The following is a 23,096-nucleotide window of genomic DNA, read 5'->3' on the forward strand; positions in this document are numbered from 1 at the left end:
TTCATAACAACTTTAAAATAGTGTTCTACAAACCCAGGATCCTGGGGAGTTATGGGAAAGAAAACAATGATGTGCCATGAAAACTTTCACCTAAATTGAACTGAGGGTCTTGCACTTACTAGGCAAGCACTCTACTACTTGAGCCACACCCCCCAGCCATTTTTGCTTTAATTTTATTTAGACAGGCTCTCGTGTTTTTTTGCCTGGGGTCAGCCTCAGACCCCAATCCTCCTACCTATGATACCTGCCTAGCTGGGATAACAGAGGTACACTAAGATACCTGGTCTATTAAGGTGGGGTCTCACTAACTCTTTGCCTTCGGCAGCCTCCAAATGTTATCCATTCAGTCTCCAACTCCCAAGCAGCCGGAATTAGAGATAAAAGCCACCACGCCCTACACTTTCACCTAAATTCTATGAGAAACTTGTGCCAAAGTTTGGCTGGACTGCAGGTAGCATCTGGTTTCCTTCAGCCTCAGCTAACATAAAGGCAACTTCACATGAGAGGTCCATCCAGAATTTTGACCTAACATTTTTCCTTGCCAAATGCAAGTCCTGCAGCCATGTCTCCTCCCTCATACTGCCAAACCTCCCTATCCTGCACAGCTCCTAGTGCCCAGCTCTTCAGTGGGCACCTCACAACCCTGACCCCCAGTCTCTGGTAACCACCTCGACACCAGGTCTAAACTTTCCAGCACATTCTTCTTGTAGCCACCCTTTCTTTCTTGCTGGTCTTAACAGAGCTCTCCCTGAGGATGCTGCACATCTTGCTGCTCTCAAGTGCAAGCTCCACACTCACACTCTACATGTCACAGTGCAGCAGGACCGACACTTTCAAAGCCTGTCCGTGCAACCTCTGCTAGCCTTCTCCCATGCAGTTCATTTTAGCATCTGCCACCTTCCTTGTGGGCCTTCGGACAGACCACGCCTACTTCCACTCTGACCATGACCATACTTCCTGTCTTAAAAAGAAAGTCTTCAGGCATGAAAGTTCTCAGTGAACTCTCATACAAATTCTCTCTACATAACTATCTTATTTTCCCTGCCACTCCACCTTTTATATAGTCTAAGTCCTCTGCCTTTTCATGTCTTCCTACAGGACCTGTTCACCTCATTCTCTCTACTCCATCTGAAATCCTCAGCCTTATCCCTCTCCACTGGCTTTTTCTCCTGGAAATAACAAGTACAAGTCACTCTCCTTCATTAAAAATAAATTAACTGAGCTACGCATAGTGGTTCATGCCTATAATGCCAGCACTCAGAAGGATAAGAAAAGAGGAGTCCAAGTTCAAGGCCAGCCTAGGCAACTTATCAAGACCCTGTCTCAAAACAAAACAAAACACACAAATGGACAAATCACATAAGAAGTGTCCCTTCACCACAGGTTCTTTTCAGTGTTTAAAGTGCTAGGATTCTTGCTACATATCACACTCTACCTCTAGGAAATCCCACAATGTGACTCCCCATCATACTTCTGCAGACTCCATCTGGCTCCTCCTGCTTCCCCCATCTCTTAAACACTATTGTCACCCCCACTTCATCCAGAACCAGAACTGCTCACCTAGGGGGACTGTGAGCACTTTGCTAAGCTTCCCTCCCAGCATAAACTACAACCCATATACCAATGCTTCAGCCTGAGTTCCGACGACTCTCCTGAAATTAAACACACGTTCCCAACTTCTCCCAAATACACCCACCTGGATATCACACAGGGGCCTCAAACTAGCATCCAAAATTGAATCTATTCTCCTTTCTCCCAAGCTTGCACTCACTCTTACACTGCCCAAATCAGGAATGACATACCCCTCACCCACAATCCTCAGAGCTGTTCTGGTTCCTTCCACATTCACTGGCTCACAAAGTCCTTCAGATTTCACCTCTCCGTGTCATAACAACCTAGCCTGTTCTCCTTCCCTACTCCCTAGCTCTACCCCATTTCCCTGGTCTGGAAAATTCTAGCATCCTTTTACCAGTCTTCCAGCTGCTCAAGCTATACCCTAAACTGTCCTCAGAATGATAGAAGATAAAAATCTGACTATCTTACTAAACTCTTCAGAGACTTCCTGCCACCATCAATGCTCAGAAACTTGGATTGTACAGCCCTCTCCCTGCCCTCACCATCTGCGGTCTTGTACTTGTTGTTCTATTAATAATACCTGATACTACTAGATACTATTTTTAGAACAAAGATGACCAGTTTAGTGACTGATATAGAGGCAGACCAGATCTTGGGGCTGGAAGAGTGGCTCAAGTGGTAGAGCACCTGCCTAGCAAGTGTGAAGCACTGAGTACAAACCCCAGTACCACCAGGAGGGAAAAAAACAAAAAACTTAAGTCCAGCTCTCAAGCCTACCAACTTTGCTTTGCTTAGCTCTACAATCAATTTTCCAATAGATCAGTTATAAGTTCCACTTACACACTCTTCTAGCACTTCAAATTGAACCCAACTCAAATAAAATAAACCTCTCTTCCCTTCCTACCCCGTATTTTCTAATTCATCATAACACCCTCCATTCAGAAAGCACCATCCTTCATTCCCCATGCCAATATCAGCAATCAACAAGGTACCCAGTCCTACTGATGCTACAGGTTCAAGAACCTAACCACATCCTGAAATATTCCTTTTATTCCCTCTGCTGCTGCTGCTCCAGTTCACACCCTTCCCCCGGATAAGAGCTGATACTACACAAGCCTCCTACATAGCCTCATACCTGCAGACCTTCTCACTCTAAGGTTGGAGGGTGATCTCACTCAAATACACTCCCAATAACATCATTTCTATTACTATAACCCCAAACTGCGAACTTCCTGGGGGACAAAGTCCAGAGTAGTCCAGAGATCATTATCTGACTTCTGTTAATCACTCTAGCTTCATCTCTCCTCACAATCACTCTATACAGCAGTCACACAGACTCATCTATTGATAGCGATCAGTTATCTTATCCAGTACTGTCTTTACTGTCTGAAACAGTGTTCTCTCTGGTGTACTTTGACTCATTCTTCATGACTCACTTCAAGCAGAACCTCCTGTTCGAATCTTCCAACCATCTTTTATCATATCATCCTAATCACCTGTCTCAAAATGTTGCAACTATTCATGTCTCTATGTTCCCTGGTGGGAAGATCACCAGCTCTTTAAGGATAATAACAATCAGAATTTTTTTTCAGAACCAAGATGCCCAGGTCAGTGATTGAAATAGAAGTATCCAAAAACCTCTAATGAATAATCATGATCATGACTGGAAAGAAAAATACACATTCCCTGTATTAAATGACTCACCCTAAATACAGTCCAAACCTCATTCTTAGTGCTTTTACAGATGCAGTCAACAAAGATTTTGTTCCATACTATGGAAACAAGGAAGGCAAAAAGCAGATCAGCATGCACTTTTAGATGCCCAGGTCTCAGGTGGCAGCTCTACAGATTAGCTGTTACTGACTTTACCACTTCCTGAGAGTTGCAAAGATGCACAGAAGGTACAAGAATATCACTGTAATTATGTTTCCTTAAACTGTTCGTCTCCAAGGACTCAGGGAGCCTAAGCAACTCTCATTCTGCTTACATATTAACTGATAAACATTGACACTAATCCCAAGTTTCCAGGGAAATAAAAGGTGAGTAGAAAACTTTTCCTCCAGGAGTATTTTTTAGGACTATTGCCTCAGTTCAATTAAGTGAACCTACGTGATTAACACTCAATCAGATACTTATGTATCTTTTAGGTCAACTTTCGTTTTTAAAAAAAGCCTAGGTAACCAGGAAAATGTGTTCTGATACAGTACTAGAGATGTGATAGTACTATTTATTACATTATTGAATATTTATCACTTGCTAGGCACAGTGCTGAGGGCTTTGCGTGCATTGCTTATGGAATCCTCAGAGCAACCCTGTGAGGTCAGCATCATCTGAGCTAAGTGAACTGCCAAGGCCATGGCAACAGTAACCGGCAGAGCTGAGATCTCAGCCCACCTGTGCCTGACTCCAAAGCCCCTACTTTTAACCACTATATAAATCTGGTTGTTTGATATCTGGACTTCCCAATGGAATAAACTATTATTCAGCAAATACTACCGGCCTACTATATTCCAGGAGCTGGGTGTGATATCAAAATTAAAAAAAGATAAAAAAGACACAGTTCTAACACTCAAGGAACCGATGGTGTCTGGAGGCGACTTAGTAGGATGGACAAAGGGAGGGTCCTGGAGACACACTGTCTGGGTACAAATCCTTGCTCAACCAGCAGAGTGTGTGACTCTGGGCCATGTACATCTTACCTTGCTCACATCTACCTCCCTCCCTGCAAGATGAGAATTACATGGGTCAATTCACATAAAAGCACTTTACAACATACCAGTACTCAGTAAGAGTTTGATAAATGTTAGCTCTTATTAGTAGCATTATTATCACTACTGCTACTATAAGCCACCACCAGTGAATTAGGATACTATAAAACCATGTTTTAAGGAACAATAGCAAGGGCACCAAAGACAGGTGCCCAAAAAGACTGAGGGAAGAAGGAGGGTGCTCAGAAGGAGAAACCCCTAAGATTAACAGAAGTACACAGAAATACACACAGAGGTGAAATGATGCTGAGAATAGAGGGACAGGAAGGAGAAAAGTGCCTTCTGTGCAAGAGAGAAACAGAAATCCTGGGGTGAGAAACCACATGATTTTTTCAGAGAAATACAAAAAAAGTGATTTGGTGTGGCTATGGTCTTTAAAATAAGAGAAAGAGCTAATGAGACCAAAGAACCGTGAGGAAAGAAGTCATGAAAGGCATGTGTGAGAAACTTGGTTCTTCCCTGGTATCTGACACTGTCCAGTATTCATTGTAGGTTTACAGAACTCGAAAATCAAGCTTAAAATAATTTGGCATTGATGTGAATTCAACAACTTGGTTATACTTTGGGTTACTTTATAGCTAAAAAAAAAAAAAAAAAAATCACAACACAGAAATGTTCAGGTTACTTGGATTTAGGGGGGAAAAACAGATTTAACCTCAAATTCGTGTTAATATTTAAATTATGTGCTTTGCCTAATACTGTATTTTCAGTAAGTGTAATCAGAACAGCAATGGCACAAACACACACCTGAGTGTATGGTGATATAAAACTTGTGATACACACTAAGCCAGCATCTGCAAATAGCTTAGCGACTTCCGCAATGCGTCGAACATTCTCTTCTCTGTCTTCAGGACTAAAACCGAGGTTTTTATTCAGACCTTGACGAATATTGTCACCATCCAAAGTGTAGCATGGAATGCCATGGCAAACCAAGCACTCCTCCAAAGCCATGCTCACTGTAGTCTTCCCTGCTCCAGACAGTCCTAAAACGAAAGTCCAGACAAAGTCCACAAGCACAGTTAGAGGGACAACAGCTTACTAATGAAGAATTTTAATAATAGGCTTAACTGCATTCATTATTCATAGCAGCCTCTCAGTTTTTACATAATAAATATCACTGATAAATTTCAAAAGGAGTTTTCTTATCAGGCATGGTTGGCTAGGCATATTCACTTTGTTGTTTTGTTAACAATACTCTGCTCAGTGACAGAAACAGTCTCAAAAAGGTTAGGCTATTTATACAAACATACACAGGTGATATGATCATGGGTGCTGAGGTCATCTCTCAGAAAGTTGGAATTTGAGGATACAGAAGCACCATCAACCCGTGGGCATAAGAAATGGAGTACTACTTAGCTAGAGTGCAGAAGCATATGCCCAGTATATTAATGTAATACCAATCCAAACCCCTGATTTATTCTTTCCCACTTTAAAGACACCCCAAGAAACTTACCTGCCCAAGCCAATGGAATCTGGACATTTGTTTTATCATCCTTCCAACCTAAGCTACATACCAAAATCTTTTAAAACAGCTAAATGTCCAAATTACATCTGATAAGGAAAGAAATGGAAAGGACAAAAGTAAATGCAATACTATGAAATTACCTTCATATTCCAGGATCATCAGCTCTCACAGACCACTATGGAAAGAGCATCTGGGAGGCCAATTTGCAATGCAATTAGCCTTAACATAGTAGCCTCATTTTAACTCACCCTCCTCTAGCAATGGTGTATATATACTAAACAGAAAGAACCTCGTAATATGACCTTATCTGGAAATAAGTCTTTGTAGATTAGGTTAGCCCATAAATCCAGTAACTGGTGTTGTTATAAAAAGGCCATATGAAGGGTGAGGATTGTAACTCAGAGCTTGCCAAGTATGTTCAAGATTCTGGGTTCAATCCTCAGCTCTACAAACAAAAAAAAGAAAGAAAGAAAGAAAGGCACGTGAACACAAAAGCAGAGATTGAATTTATACTTTTATAATCCAAGGAATGCCAAAGACTGCTAGGAACTAGAAGCCAGGAGAGGGGAACAGAATAGATTCTCCCTTAGCACCTCCAGAAGGAACAAACCTGCTATACACTTGAAATCAAGACTTCCAGCCTCCAAAACTGTGTAACAGAATAAATTTCTGTTTGAAGCCGCCAGTTTGTGGTTAATCTGTTACAATAGCTCCAGGGAACTAACATATCAACCAAGGTAAAAATGCAAAATAAGAAAATGTATCTAAAACAAAATCTGATAAACTGTCTAGGAAAAGTATTTTAAATCAATTAACACCTTGGACAGATCCTGGCTGAGCAATTAAAAAGAAATCATGACTTCCTTCTCCAACATCATGACCAAAAATCAATGAAGGTTAGAGAAGATTTGACCACAAACTAGATAATCTGAGCTAATGAACAAATACAGAATATTACACACCTCAGGGGGAATATGTACTCTATTCAAATACACTTTTATTACAGGTTTTCCAGGTCTGCATATAAAGAGACTTGAGAGTCACCACCTGCCTAACAAGCAAAAGGCTGAATGAACTGAAAATCAATTCTTGGATCCAGAAGAGTGGGGAAGACACAGGCAAACCACTACCCCCAGGGCTGAGGAGCCAGGTGGACGTACAGAGGTACCTTAATGGAACAGAGACTAAACAGCAGATAACCGCTGAGGGACCCAGTGCAGGGATAGGAAAGACCCACACCGTAACTGATGAGGCTCAGCGCACACAAGAAAACCTCCACACTCTTTGTGGGTTTGGGCTACAGGAATTCAACCAGTTTCTCACAGTAAATACTGGAGAGAAATCCGCTTGTGATTCTGGCAGGGGGACAAAAAAAGGATCCATATTGAAATATATGAGAGCACTGTTCTTCATAGCAAGGCCTACCTCAGGAGACACTATTTAACCATGTAGAAGAAAGGAAATACCCACTGCTCACTCTAGTCATCCTGTCCCACACAAAGGGAGGGGAGTGTGCAACAGAAAGCTGTTTATAAAATAAAATCTGATAAAACAGTATTTGTAAACATTGTTAGTGGTAAAAAAAAAAAATCGTATATACCATGTTCAAGAAAAAGTATTCAACTTTCCCCAAAATTAATCTTTCAATACAACATAATCCAAACTAAATCCCAACTGGGTTTTAGGAAATTGGCTAAATCCATTATAAAATTTATACAAGAACAGAAGAGCTGGGAAAACAAAAAAAAAGGAGTAATGAAAAAGAGTCTTGACATCATGATGAATACAATAAGAGGACTTTTTTACCGTCTTTCAAGACTTATAGAAATGGATAGCAATTAAGGCAGGATGTCAATAATAAAACAATGGACAAATATAACACTGGAACAGGTCAAAGGACCCACATAACAAATCCACATGTAAGTTGAGACCTGATATATTATAGAGCAGGCACTATAGAACAGAGGAAAAAGGATACCCAAATCATACTTATACTTGGGAGGGTGGGTAAAGAATGGATTCCTCCTTCATATCCACCAACAAAAATCAATCACAGATGAGGACTTAAATGAGTAAGGCAAAATTTCTAAAACAGAGAAGAAATAATTCTTTAGGCATCAAATGGAGAAAGGAAAAAAATCCAATTATCCACACACTTCTTCACAGCCACATTAAACAGCATTTTTAAAATTCAAAAAGTAAGTATGGTACCCTGCCAACCTGTCTAAAAGATAAGCGGGTGTTTACAAACATAAACTCCCAGGGAATTCAGATCCTAGCAGAAGATCATCTTGCAAAACTACTTAACAATGGGATACAAACTATTATGACTTTACTCAAATAAAGAGCTCGGGAAGAATCATACTATAATAAAAGAACTGGCAATGAGCTAGTGACTACTGAATCAAGATAGTTATACAACTTAAAAACAAACCAATATAAAAATTTAAGATGTTTGAACAGAATATAATTGTTACAAACACAGGCAATACAAGAGTAACGTTGAACAAGTATTTAGATCAGACTTAAGAATGGGGGGACAGGAAGAATTTGAGCATGCTATGAAATTGAAACACAGAATTTAAAACAAATATTTTTTTTCTTGTCAATCAGCATAATTCTAAAGGACTGGCAATACCCAGTATTGACTAAGTGGAAAATGGACCCTCTCTCACAAACCAAAATAAAATTTTAATTGGAAATTTGTAAGATGCATCAAAAAATTTTATTAAGTACAATTCCTAGATGTAAAAGAATCCATCATTTATAATGTCACCAAAAATTAGGATCAATTACCTTCACCAGCCTGCTACACTAAGCCCAAAGAAGGATTCTAGGAAAATCAACACAGGAATCAATCAGAGGTCAAAGCAAAAGATGAAAAACAGAAACTAATTATATGTAATTCCCTTAACACTCAATTTTTCTTCAAACTGTTAACACTGTTAGCTTCTTAAAGAAACCGGGTCTTATTTGCACTCAGAAGTTTAGAGAATTTAATGCAGTATCTACTAAAAGATTGTTTTAAGATGGATTCTGCCTTTAATCTTTTACTTTATTTAACAGCAATCCTGTAAAAGAACAAAAGGAGTAACAGTAAATGTATTATTATTAAGGAACTATGTCAGTTATATATTGTTCTTGCTCCAAATACAAGAACAGAGCTCAAAATATAAATATGCTTACCTTTAGTAAAATAAGCATTGTTTTTTAAATAAACTGATTTATCTCTCGACCATACCTGTTAGCCACACTGTGCAACCACGAAAGCCACCTCTGGTCCCCACCACCTGACCTCTCTTGTTCCTACTGACATGGTGGGCTTGATAGGTGACATTAGTTGCTCTCTGCATCCCCTATAGAAAAAGAAGGAAAAAAATCTGGTTCACCTGAGTCCTATAAAAAATAAACATATTCCTTTGCCAATATACAGCCCTATGTAACACGCCAAAAGCAAAGGAAAAATGATATCATTGTTTTCTTTAGACTACTGGCATGTTTAATACTTTAGATGCACCAATTAATTTAATCCTGACAGGTACTCGCACTACTATGGTTTTATGAATGAAAAAGTTAAACCCCAGAAAATTTAACTGCCCAAGACCCCATAACTAGTGAGTGGTAGACTCCAGTACCTAGACTTTTCACACATTCATTTTTTTTAATCATTCATTCAACCAGCATTTACTGAAGCCCAACTAGTAGGCTAAGTAAACAAAGTAAGGTAAGGTCCCTACCTTCAACTGGAAGAAAATGTAAACTAATAAAAGTTATTCAAAGCATCACAGAGTAATAAAACTTATCCATAGTACATAGAATATCGTGCAAAATTAAAAGAGGGTAAGAAAGGAAAAAGAGGCAAAAGGTGAGGGCCACTTTCAGCAGGGTATCAGAACAGCCCTGAGAAAGCTGCACCTGAGGAGACGCCCAAATGAAGTGTGGAAGGTACACATGCAGGTATCATGAAATACCTATTTCTGCAATGAAAAAAAAAGTGAAATGCACTGCTCATAACTTGACATTCTCCCAAAGATTCTTCCCCTTCTTAAACAAAAAGAGCATGAAGTTCCATAGGCCTGCAAGGATTTGAACAGACTTTTCCCAAAGAAGACAGACCAATGGCCAAAAATTGCATTAAATGATATTCAGTGTAATTACACACCAGAGAAATGCAAATCAAAACCACAATAAGTATCATGTCACACCCACTAAGAGAGCTGCAGTAATAAAGAAGTTAGGCAATAACAAGTACGGTATATTTTGTAATTATGCAAAATACAAAATATAATTTCTTCACATTTGAAGAAACTGGAATCCTCATACATTTGCTGGTGGGAATATAAAACAGTAAAGCCAGTTGGAAAACAGTCCCTTCAACTGTTAAAGACAGAATCACCATGTCACCAAGCAACTACCCACTCCTTAACATATAGTTATACAAACATTATCACATAAAACTGTACGTGCTTGCCCAAAGCATCATTATTTACAAGTATCAAAAGGTGCAAATAACCCAACTATTAGTTGTCCATTGACTGACTAACGGTTAGGTAAACAAAAAGTAAACAAAGTTGCATGGTATCGGCATATGATGGAATATTACTTGGCAGTAAAAAGGAATGAAGTACTAGTATGCTAAACGTGGATAAACCTCAAAAGATTATGCTAAGTAAAAGAAGACAAACACAAAGACTACATATTGTTTCATTTTATTCATCTGAACTGTCCAGAATAGGCAAATCTGTAGACATAGAAAGATTAGTAGTTATCTTGGCTAAAGAGGTTGGGGGGAAATGGGAAATGACTACTGGTGTAGGGTTCTTTTGGGAGGTAATGAAAATGTCCTAAAATTGACTACTGTGATGGGTGGAAAAATCTGTGAATATCCCAAAAACAACTGATTTTTTTTTTTTTGGAAGTACTTGCTAAGTAAATGCTCTACCAGTTAAGCTAGCCCTTTTTGCTTTGATTTCCAGACAGGTTCTCACATTTTTGCCCAGGCTGGCCTAAAACTGCAATCTTCCTGATCACAGACTCCCAATTACCTAAGATTACAGATACCCAGCTACACTTTGTATTCTTAAGCCAACATCTTCCCTACCTCCTGCCCCCTTCAGCCCTTGGAAATCATCATTCTACTCTCTATAAGAATTCAACTTCTTTGGTTCCACATATTAAGTGAGACCATGTGATACTTGTCTTCCAAAGCCTGACTTATTTCACTTAACATAATGCCCTCAAGGCTTATCCATATTGCCACAAATGACAGGATTACATTCTTTTTGTGGCTGAACCGTATTCCGTTCTGTACATGTACCAAATTTTCCTTTTCCAGTCATCTGCTCATGTACACTTAAGTTGATTCTACAGTTGACTACTGTGAACAGTGCTGCAATGAACAGAGTGCAAATAGTTCAACATACAGATCCCATACCCTCTGGCTATCTATTCAGGAGTGGAACTAGTGCACCGTATGGTACTTCCTATTTTGAATTTTGAGGGGAAACTTCATATTGTTTTCCATACTGGCTATACTGATTTGCATTCCCACCAATCGTGTGCCAGAATCTCCTACTCTCTACATCCTTACCAACATTTATCTTTCATCTTTCTAGTCACAATCATTCTGACAGGTGTGAAACATTTCATTTTGCTTTTGATCCACAATTCTGTGGATGATTAGTGACGCTGAACATTTTCTTCATACCTGTTGGCTGTTCGTGTATGCTTTCTTTTAAAAAAAGGTCTATTTAGGTCCTCTGCTCATTTTTTAATTGGACTGATTTCCTGCTATTGAGTTGAATTTCTCACATATTTTGGGTAGTAATCCCTTATCAAATTTATGGTTTACAAATACTTTACCCCGTTCCATAGGGTGTCTCTTCACTGTTGATTGTTTCCCTTTTGTACAAAAGCTTTTGGTGTGATATAATTCAACTTGCCTATTTCCACTTTTGTTGTTTGTATTTTTGATGTCCTAGTCAAAAAATCATTGCACAGACAAATATCATGGAGCTTTTCCTATTTTCCCCCAGTAGTTTCATAGTTTCACACTTTTACATTTGTCTGTTGTCCACCTTGAGTTGATTTTTGTATATATGAGTTAAATAATAACTTTCACTCCACGAATTCAGTGGCATTTTTAATGTCTTCTTCAACGTTTTATAACTTTCAATGTTCAGGTCTTTTATCCCCTTGGTCAGATTTATTCCTAAATAGTTTATTTTGCTGACAGCTATTGTAAATGGGATTGTTTATTTGATTTCTTTTTCAGACAGTTCATCGTTAACAGTATGACATTAGTAAGTTTTGTAGTCAATTTTGTATCTTACAAATTTACTGAATTCATTATTAGTTCCAATAGACTTTTGGTGGAGTCTTTAGGATTTTCTATATATGAGATGTTACCTGACATTAGGGACACTTTAAACTCTCTTTTCCTAAGTGAGTGCCTTCCATTTCTTTATCTTGCTAACTGCTCCCCATAGGACTTCCAGTAATACTTTGAACAGAAGTGGCAAGACTGGGCACCCTTACTTTGTTCTTGATTTTAGAGAAAATATGTCACCTTATTGTTGAGTTTGATGCTAGCTGGAGTCTCATCATACATGGTCTTTGTTGTGCTGAAGTACGTTTCTTCTATTCCTACTTTATTCCTACCTTACTTATTATGTTTAAAAAAATGTGTCTTTTGTCCTTTCTTCTATTAGTGTGGTGGATCACAGTTACAGGTTTGTATATGCTGAATCATTCTGCATCCCTGGAACCAATTCCACTGCCCCGAGAATGATTCGTTTAATGGTCTATTGAATTCAGTCTGTGTACAATTTTGTTGAAGATTTTTGTGTCTACATTCACCAGGGACATTGACCTATTCATTTTCTTTTCTTTTAAGTGTTCTTGCCTGGCTTTAGCATCAAGGTAATGCTAGCCTCATAAAACAAGTTTGAAAGTATTCCCTCTTCTTCCATTTTTTTAAAAAGTCTGAGAAGATTGGTATTCCTTGAATGTTCACAAGAATTCAACAGTGAAGCCATCCTTTAACAAGTTATCTATTAATAAATTATTGCAACTAATATTATTTTATAAAGTTTTGTCTCTTAACCTTCATATTAAAGACATAAATGACTTACACATTCATATTATTCTAAATTTAAATATGTACTTACTTTAACCAATGAATTTATACTTTCATATGTTATCATGTTACTAAGTAACATCCTTTTCTTTCAGCTTGAAGAAATCTCTTAGCATATCTTGTAAGACAGGTCTGGTGGTGATAAACTCTCTCAGCTTTAGCTGGGAAGGACTTTACCTCTTCTCCATTTCTGAAGGACGGCTCTACTGAGTACAGGATTCTTGGCTGGAAGTTTTATCCTTCAGCACTTTGAACGTATCATCCTACTCTCTCCTGGTCTGTAAGGTCTCTGCTGAGTAGTCCACTGCTAGACTTATTTGAACTGCCATATATATGATTTGCTTATTTTCTCTTACTACTACTTTCAAACTTCTCTTTTCTTTGATTTTTGACAATTTGATTATAACATGTCAAAACGTTAACATGTTATAGATTGAATCTGACTGGCGACCTACCTTTCTGTATTTGGATATTTACATCATTCCTCAGATTTCGAAAGGTTTTTTGTTATTATTTCTTTAAATAAGGTTTCTACACCTTTGTCTTTCTCTTCTTGTTGAAGTCCTGTAACTCAAATATTTGCTCTTTTGATGTTGTTTCATAAATACAATAAGCTGTCTCCATTCCTTTCCATTCCTTTTGCTTTTTTCTCCTGACTTCATACATTTTCAAATAACCATTCTTCAAATTCAGACTCTTTCTTCTGCTTGATCAATTTTACTATTGTTGCTTTTTGTTGCATTTTTCATTCCATATATTTTTCAGCTCTAAAATTTGATTTTTTAAGTGATTCACTTTGCTAAATTTATCATTTTTGTCATTTATTGTTTTCTGTATTTGTTTCTCTGTATTTTACTGAACTTTGCAGTGTCACAAAAACAATTATTTTTATTTTCTCTTCAGGTAGTTTACATATCTCCATGTCTTTTGAGTCAGCTACTAGGAAATTATTGTGTTCTTTTGGAGGTGTTACATATCGTTGGTTTTTCAATTTTCTTGTTGCCTTATGTTGGTGTCTGCACACTGAAAAGTAGGGATTTATTCCACTCTTTGCAAACTGGCTTTGTCTGGGAAACCCCTTCACCAGTCAAGACATTTAAAGATTCTAGGCAAGCCATTTGGCATTGTCTGTGAGCAGGCTTGCTGCTAGAATTCTTCGATAGGAAGGCCTGATGCCTGGGTCAGCAGGGAAGAGCCTGAAACTTGGGTCCCTAACATTAGGCCTACAGCCTGGAATGACAGAGGCATATCTGAACGTGGGTCTACAAAAGCTGATCTGGCACCAGGATGGACCTTGAACTTGGGCCTGCAAGTGCTAACCAGGTGCTAAGAGGTGCCTGCTGCTTGAGCCCACTAGAGCTTATAACACCAGAGTCTGTTGGAGTGGGCTTGGATCCTGGGTCTATTAAAGTATAGGGCTACAGAGACCAGTCTAGAAGGTGGGGCCAACCTAAAGCCTGGGTTGGTATGAAACCAAGCTTGGAGCTGGGTGAACCTAGAGCCTGTATCTATGAAAGAGGGCACTGGCTAGTAACTCCATTTTGTCACTCTGCCATGTTAACCTTTTTTTCCCCAAGTCTCTCTCACCTCTGTAGACACCCTGCATTCCAGGAAGAACAGGACTGATCTTTATGACAAGGGACTAAAACTACTCTTAAGAAACAGTGGAGCCTTGCAGGACAGACACACACTCCCCAGATAAGGACAATTACCTATAATGATGAGGCTGCACCCTAGCACAGGACCAATCATTTCATGGGAACCAGACCACTCCCCTCTGGTGATGAGAGCAGTAACTTCTCCAGAACCCAGAACTGAGATGATAATCCATCAGACCACTAGCCTAACCAAGATTACCTGCTCTTCCAGCTACAGGTACTTCAAATACTTCATCTGACTCCCTTTTCAATAAAACTTCAAAATTCTGTAAGCCCCTTGAAGACAATCTTGGGGGTCAGTGAATACCCTTTTTATCTTCCCAATACACCTGCAGTCAATTAAATTTTTAATCTCCTTTTGCCACCATTCACTGGTGCTCATCTCTTTAATTGGCACATAGGGACAGTGGCCAAACCTAGTCCATTGGGACCTCTGGGGCCAGGGCTTTGAGTCTTAAAGTCCAGTTTCACCTACAGGTTCCAACCTGATTGCTAGGACTGTGTCAGCCTGGTACTAGGGATGGTCCAGATCACCTGTGGGGCCAGCCTGGTGTCTGAGCCAGAGGAGGCTGGCCAGGCACTGGAGCTAGCCAAAGCCTAAAGCCCCTTGGTCAGTCTGGCAGTATGGAACCTGGCAGACCTGGAACCCGAAGATACAGTATCTTGCCTGTTTCCAGGACACGTGTGGAGTTTGCAATAACTAGCCTGAAGACTGGAGATATGGAGGACCCCAAGTGCTCAGTTTTATTGGCATGGGCCCAGTATCAGGGTCATAGTTGGTGTTCACTTCCTTCTCCTTGCCCCAAGCAGAGGGTCTCTCTCTCTAAGCTGTGTTGCCTGGGTTGGGGGAGAAATGATGTGGGTAATATGAAACTGTCCTGCCTACCTTCTTCAATGCATCTTTTCTTATTTCTGTGCTACAACCAGATGCTGCAGCCTGGTTTCCATAGCTCTTATGAAGGTATTTTTATGTGCAGATAGTTACTCTGTTCATATTTCTGCAAAGAGATGAGCACTAGAAACTCCTACTGTGCCAGCATGCTGATGTCAATTAAGAATCAGATGATTTTTAAAGGAATTCATTTTCATCCAGATCTTTGGCTTCCACACATATTGATCTGCCTGTGATGGTGGCTGAACTTGGATCCCTTCCATGTTCCCCTTCACAATCTCCTGCTCATCTGAATCTTACTTCCCTGGAGTGGAAAATCCTCTGGCACCAAAGAGATAAGTTTGACAATTCTTTTAACAGGCACACTACAAAAGATACACCCTTCCTCTACTAATCATTTCATTAAAAGCGTATTTCCAATAAAATTGTACTTTATATTTTAATAATTACTGATAGAAAACTGTAAGATGGGAAACTGGACCCATTTCTTTTCAATAAGCTGATGAAGCAAACAAAACTTACCAGCTCTGCATTTTCAATAATTTGAACAAAGACCAGCGTTTCAGACACAGATAGCTGCATCTCTTGGGAAGTAACAGCACCTCTCTAGCTTGAGCCCCCAGCCCTGCTGGCTGAGGAGGAGAAGGAAGCTAAGTCTCTATTGGAAGGTGATGAGGAGTGTGCTACACAAGTTATGCTGCCTGCACTTACAAAACCTGTTTCACTTGCTCATTTTGTTTTTAAGATAGTTCCAGGTTACTTTGCTCCTGGGCAAGAGGAAACCTGTATCTGATGCATCTTAATTTGATTTGGCCCTGTAAAATACTTTCCACTTTTCTTATTAAATTGAGTTAGAATGCATAAAAATTACCTGACAAGCTATAAACTACTGAGGTTATGGATGAGAGAAAATACAAGATAAGTAGAGCCTGTGGTTTAATCACTAAAAAGAATGCACCCTGGGAGTTCCTTACCTACTACACTGACAAAGGTTGTGGCAGCAAATGCAGTAGTCTGGGTATAAGAAGGTTTTTGTTTATGAGTATTTAATATTTTTCATATGTGAAAAGAAATCTGAATTTGGAGGACTCCAAGATAGCCAAATAGAGGTGCCAGAGCTTACCTTACCCTCAAAGAAAAATCAAAATAAGAACAAATGAATAGCTGCATTTCAAGGTTCATGGCTGAGGGAGAGCGCCAGAACTCAGGAAGGGAGATGGGAGGCCAGTAGGACAGGGAGATGGCAGCATACAAAGTGGAAGGCAAGCCCAGCTCTGTAGCTGGGGTCTCCGTGATGCAGGGAAAGGGGAAATGCGAATCTAGCAGAACCACCACCACAGATGCTGACAATCCCAGGAGAAGTGCAGTCACCTGAGACTGAGAGCCCAGCTAGATGAGCTGCCTGGAATCCATGGAGCTTTGCTTTGGAAAACAATATTGTCTGCTCTCTCCCCACCCTCAAAGCTGCAGCTCGGTGCCATCTTGAGAAAAGAGCCATTATCCAGACTGTCCAGACTGTTCTAGGGGACAGAAACCTCTACACAGCACCATCCCTGGGCCTCCACAAACATTTTACCACACTCGCACAAAGGGCTTGTAAACCCAACTAGATTCAGCATGCAACTGTGATCCCAGCACCAAGCTCTAGCAGTGCCCTGTACATGGGACAGCTGGTCCATCGCAGCAGGAGGTGCCACCCTCAAGACCTGAAGAACCAAGGATTTTACACCCTGAGCCCTTTGCAGTAGGAATACTGCTGCCACCAGTGCTCATCACTGCCAGGCTTGGGGACACACCTCCCATGACCCACACCCCTGTACCACAACTATCATTCCTGGAGGTTCCCACTGTCAGCAGCATCTAACTCTGCAAGGCCTGAGGACATGTCCCCACAGCCCACATCCCCAGCACTGCCCCTACCATCACCAGAGATCCAGTGTAATGAGCATTCAGCACTCACCATCCTGCATCTTGAAGTCCCTGGCCATCTCTATGCACTGCAAAACTGCACTACCTCACAGACACCTACAATCTAAACCACTGAGATGCTCAGACACCAGTAAAGGATTACAGCTGAAGAGCTGACACAGAAATAATCTCTTGCCTACTCAGAACCAAAGCCAAAGAGCCCCATCCAAGTAACACCCTACAGCTCACTTATGGAAAAAGTCTTTCTCTACAATGATAAGCCATAAAATCAAAAGTGGCAATTAATATACCTGAAGCACAGTCATCAACAATGGATAGAAGGAGTATGAAAAAGCAGGAAGGCATGACACCCACAAAAGAACACAAAAATTCCCCCAGAGCAGGCCATGGTGGCACATACCTATAATCCCAGCTACTCAAGAAGCTGAGTCAAGAAAATTAATTGTGAATTCAAGGTCAATCCAGTGAAACCCCATTTCAAAAAAAAAAAAAGAAAAACTTGTATCTGTTTTGAACACATATGGACTTTTTTTCTCACTAATATCACTGGACAATACAATATAACAACTATTTATACAGAATTTACATTGTAATTGGTACTATACATCATCTAGAAAAGATTTAAAGTCTATGTTCTGGGTAATTACTATGCCATTTTACATAAAGAACTTGAGCTTCCACTGATTTCGGTACCCAAAGGGTGAGCATCCCCATGGATGCTATGAGACAAATATAGTTAGTATTATGACTTCAAAACAATTCAGGAATGGAGTTTTCCTGTTTTGTTACTGGCACACTATGCATTATTGATCCATGTCACATCAAGAGATGGTAGATTCCAGGCTGGTGAAAGAGAAAATGTTGTATCAATTGGATTTTATTTTTAATAAATACTTCTATATTTCAGATTTAAGTAATTTTTTTCTCCTTTTCTTAATCAAAACAAAGAATAGAATAGGGTTTCTCAACTTCATTCAGCATTAATGACTTTTTGGACCAACTAGTTTTTGGTTTTAATTCTTCACTGTGGGATGTTTAGCAAGATCCCTGGCATCTATACAACAGATACTAGAAGCACCTTCCCCAGCAGCACACACATGCAGCAACCAAAAGTGTCTCCAGAACTGCAACCATCCCTAAGGCTGGCAAAAATCTCACCTGGTTAAAACCACTGAGTAGAGACTTTTTCTCAAAACTCAATGAGACAGAGCCAGACTGGGAAGCTTATTGACACTTCAGACTTAAAGAAACAACTATGCCAATGGGAGGCCATCACTGCTAGGTATCCTGACAAAAGCCAGGGGTGCCAAATTGCCCCAAACTAAGACTCCAAGGTAGTCACTGTCTCTGGAAATTCCTCTTCCTGGAAAGAAAGTAAAAATACATGAATATACAAACGCATAGGTAAATAGAAAAAAGGGGGACAGCCATCCCAAAGCCTCATCTAAACCAGCAGTGTCCCATAGAGCTTTCTGAAGTCATGGGCATGTTCTACCCTGGTCTGTCCAATTCCTGTGGCCAGTAACCACATTGGTAGTACTTAAAATGTGGTTAGTACAACTAAGTAACCGAATTTTTTATTTTATTTAATTTTAACTAAGTTTAAGTTGCTACATGTGGCTAGTGGCTATCATACTGTACAACAAAGATCTAGACCTTGCTAATATCTTCTTGTTGTTAGGTGAGTTACTCAGCTTTCCATTAGTATAACAAAGTACCTGAGATAATCAGCTTATCAAAAGGAAAGGTTTATTTTGGGCTTATGATTTCAGTGGCTTGGACCTGTGGCAAGATAATGTTTCACGATGAAACGTGTGGTAGAGCCCCTCAAATACAACATGCTTAAACTGGTTCCACCAATAACAAGGTCTTTACATCTCTGTGCCTCAGTTTCTTTCTCAATAAAAGGAGATACTAAGTGTGATAAAGATAATGGTAACAGTAACAATAAGTGCTCTTCTAATCTTCCCCATATCCCTATGAGGCTATCTTTCCAATTTTATAAGTAAGCAGACATAGGTGTGGAGAATTTAAGTAACTAGCCAAGGTTTACATGGTTAGTAAATAACTAACCAGACTGGAGCCCAGGCAATCAGCTCCAGGGCCCTTATTCTTGTTTGTTTGTTAATTTAACTGTTTTTGAGACAGGGTTTCACTACACAGCCCAGGCTCATCTCAAACTCTCAATCCTCCTGGCTCAGCCTACCAAATGCTGGGATTATAGGTATGAGCCAACAAGCCAAGGCAAGGTCCTTGCTTTTAACCTGACTCTCAGGATAACCCCCTTGGAAATGCCACAGCATTTTGATGAGTTAATTTAGGTAAAATATTTCTATCTTTTTCCCATTTCCAGATTCAAAATTTTAGGACTATCTTTTCACACTTCTGCCCTTTTCACGCACTGAATCTAATGAGGTCTTCCTCCCTACCCTTCCTTAAATGTTTTTAATGCATTTGAGCCACCTCAGCAGCCCTTCCTTCACCTACTCACACTGGGCCAATCAACAAAAACACCTTAAGAAGTGCTCATGTATGAGATATGCTTCAAAACTACTTAACTCATTTAACCCTCCCTCCCAATAGCCCCAGCTGGTTTGCAGGACTTCCATACTTGGCTCTAACAGTATCTGCATTTCTTCAGCATACCAGTCCTCCTGGACTACCAATTTTTATCCTGTGATGGGAACACTGAAGGTGTATGGCTTCTTCACACTTGCAGGTGATTTAAACATGTAAGAGGTGAGTGTTCTGTTAAGGAGAGCAAAGACCTACATGGCTTAGAGAGTTAAAACAGGTCCCATCTGGGGAGTGGTACAAGTGGGAGGAAAGGAAGAATGAGGGTGAATATGGTGGATGTATTTTGTATCCATATATGAAGACAGAAAAATGAAACCTGTTGAAATTGTTCTAAGAAGAGGAAAAGGGGGAACGATGGAGGGGGTGAATCTAACTAAGACATATTGTAAACACATATGTAAACATCACAATGTGTCCCGCTGTACAACTATTATATGCTAATAGATTTTTTAAAAAATTAAAACCACTAGAAAGGAGAAAAAAAAATCTCCGACAGACTCATGTTAACTGTGTAGCCAAACATTTACAACCACATAACCCAGCCCCACCCTCCCTATTCAACCTTATCACCACTCCCCAACAAAAACTAACCACAGCAGTCAAACAAGTCTCTCCTCTGGAGCAAATACTTCTTACTCCCAGCACTTACTCAACACAGCTCTCATCTGCCTAAGAAATGTGAGCAACTCTATAAACACTCCCCAAACATGCAAGCCAAACAAATCTCTCCTCTAACTTGTAATAAACTGACTTATGCCATTCATTATGGCCCATAAAGACATATTCATCACCTAGGCATGTTGACACATCAGCTAGGCATGGTGGCACATACCTGTAATCCCAGACCTTGGGAGGCCAGTTTGGTCTACATAACTAATTTCAGGCCAGCCTGGGCTATGTAGGAAGATCCAGTCTCAACAACAATAAAAAAGACTGGCCATAGTGATATATGTATTTAATCCCAGCAACTCAGGAGGTAAAAGCAGGAGGAGGGAGGTCTAAGGCCAGCTGGGCAAAAGCACAAGACCCTATCTGAAAAATAAACTAAAAGCAAAAGGCCTGGGGCCTAGCTCAAGGAGTATGGCACTCACAGAGTGAGCTTGAGACCCTGAGTTGGATTCCCAATACAGCTTAAAAAAAAAAAAAAAAAAAAGACACTCATCATCAAGGGACTTGCAACCCCAATCAGGCTGTGAGCAGCCAGAAGGCAGTTATCTCCCTGTCCAGTACAGGTACAGTACACAGAACACACACTAATTTAGCAAACGGAATACAATATGAATGAGTTACAGACAGTGAAATGTGTAATGAGTGTGGACAGTATAAACACCCCAATTTAGTTGACCTTATTTCCCGAGCCATGAAACACCCCAAAGTAACAGGAGTAACTCTGAGTCTGGGTTTCAAGGCAGTGGTTTCATTACACTTGCAAATTCACTATCTTCTTTGCTCATAAAAACAATCCTGTGACTGCCCATAAGTCAGCTGGGACTCAAAGTAGAGTGACTTTCCTCAAGATCACAAGGCTCTAGATGGCAAGGTAGGGACTGGAGCCCAGGCCAGGAGCCCAGTGCTGTTTCAACATCCTAATCCACCTTTTACCTCCTTTCCTCCTCACCTTTTCCGAAAGAGTTCACTCCAAAGAAAAAGGAAGGCGGCAAGAATTCTTGGTCATAAAAACAGACTTGGTAAATTAATGGCTTCTCAAAGAACATTTGTCTGAAACAGCTTTTTTTTTCCTTTTGACTCACCAAGGGCAATGATTTACAAGCCTGCATTCTCCAACATTCCATGGGGCTGCGAAATAAAAATGTCCATCTGAACTCAAAACCTGTTGGCCCTCCCCCATCCCGGAGTTTACCATCTTCGCTCTTTCTTACCAAGGAATAATTAGGGAAGGAAACAGCCTTCTGAGGACACAGCACTTGGCCGACAAAGCCAACGTTAGAAACCCTTAAGTCTTCCCACACCTGTCACCAGGAATCCAGCCTTTAACAACTGATTTTGTCACAGACATTCCAATTTAAAAACGGAGACACAAAGAACCTCAGTTCGGGCCAGTCTCCAGTCATGAATGGCCACATTGTTTGGGTACTCTCCCTGCTCACTGAAACTCAGACAAGGAAAGACGAGATGGACCCAAACCTGGGCCAAGCCCAGGGACAAACCCAAGAAAAAGCGAGGACCAAGCAGGAGGCGCCGGCCTCCTCCTCCTCCGCAGCCCCGGGCCACCCGGGGGGGGGAACAGAGGCGCCCCAGGGAGGGGCTGCGGGAGCCGAGGCGCGGGGACAGGGGCGTCATCACCGCAGACGTGGATGGCACCGCCCGCAGCGCAGGGCAGGGCCGAGACCCCCACCGTGCACGGCGCCTGTCGTGGGGCGTCGCGGCCTGGGTATCCGCCCCGCGCTCTGGGAAGATGCAGAGGAGGCAGGCGGGAGGCAGCGGGTCCCGACCGCCGCCGCATCTCGCCTTCTCGCCCTCTCGCCCGCCCACCCCCACAGCCATTCACCCAGTTCTGCGCGTTGTTGCTCAGCTTGACTTTCTTGCACAGGCTCCCGGGAATCTCCATAGCCACGGAGCGCGCGAGGATGCCGGGTGTCTGCGCGCCCCGAGGGTAGCAGGAGGAAAGCGGGCCGACGGGGTGGGGCGGGGCCAAGCAGGGTGGAGGGGCGGGGCCTGCTCGCTGGCGTCGCGGGCGCGCGCTGACGTGCGCACGCGCTCGTGCTCGCGGGCCCTGACTGCGGGGCGCGTCGGCCGTGCCTTGGAAGTGAGTCCGGGGCAGAGGTATTGTGGGGTTGGGCCCAGCGCCTTGAGTGAACTCGTGGAAGGAGGTAGGGGCGGAGCTTCAGCGTCCAACCCTCGTGAGCGCGCACGACGCTCCCCCTCGATCCTGAGGAAGAGGGCGGGGCCTGAGACGTAGTCGTGGAACCTCGCGGGCCACTGCTGGAGCGCCACCCATGCTGAGCATGCGCACTTGGCTGGGATGGGTTCAGCCCACCCGCTGTCTGCGGGAGGACGTGGAAGCCTGTACGGGCTTTCTTAGTTGAGTTGCTCGGGGGAAGTCGCTGACGTGGGCTTCTGCTTGAGCAGCTTT

At 41.3% G+C, this 23,096-nt stretch overlaps 1 protein-coding gene across 1 annotated transcript in view; it reads right to left on the reverse strand.

The window, feature by feature from the left end:
- Positions 1 to 22,670, reverse strand: part of Papss1 (3'-phosphoadenosine 5'-phosphosulfate synthase 1) — an 87,132-nt gene extending 64,462 nt beyond the window's left edge. Inside the window, exons 1-3 of the mRNA XM_020187041.2 lie at positions 22,512 to 22,670; positions 9,050 to 9,164; positions 5,091 to 5,326 (exon numbers count right to left, since the gene is read on the reverse strand). Of these exons, the coding sequence (XP_020042630.1) occupies positions 5,091 to 5,326; positions 9,050 to 9,164; positions 22,512 to 22,571 (411 nt within the window). The 5' untranslated portion in view covers positions 22,572 to 22,670. The remainder of the gene's footprint in view (positions 1 to 5,090; positions 5,327 to 9,049; positions 9,165 to 22,511) is intronic.
- Between the last annotated feature and the right edge of the window lie 426 nt (positions 22,671 to 23,096).

The sequence above is a fragment of the Castor canadensis genome, chromosome 9 (assembly GCF_047511655.1).
Source record: "Castor canadensis chromosome 9, mCasCan1.hap1v2, whole genome shotgun sequence".
Taxonomy (NCBI): Eukaryota; Metazoa; Chordata; class Mammalia; order Rodentia; family Castoridae; genus Castor; species Castor canadensis.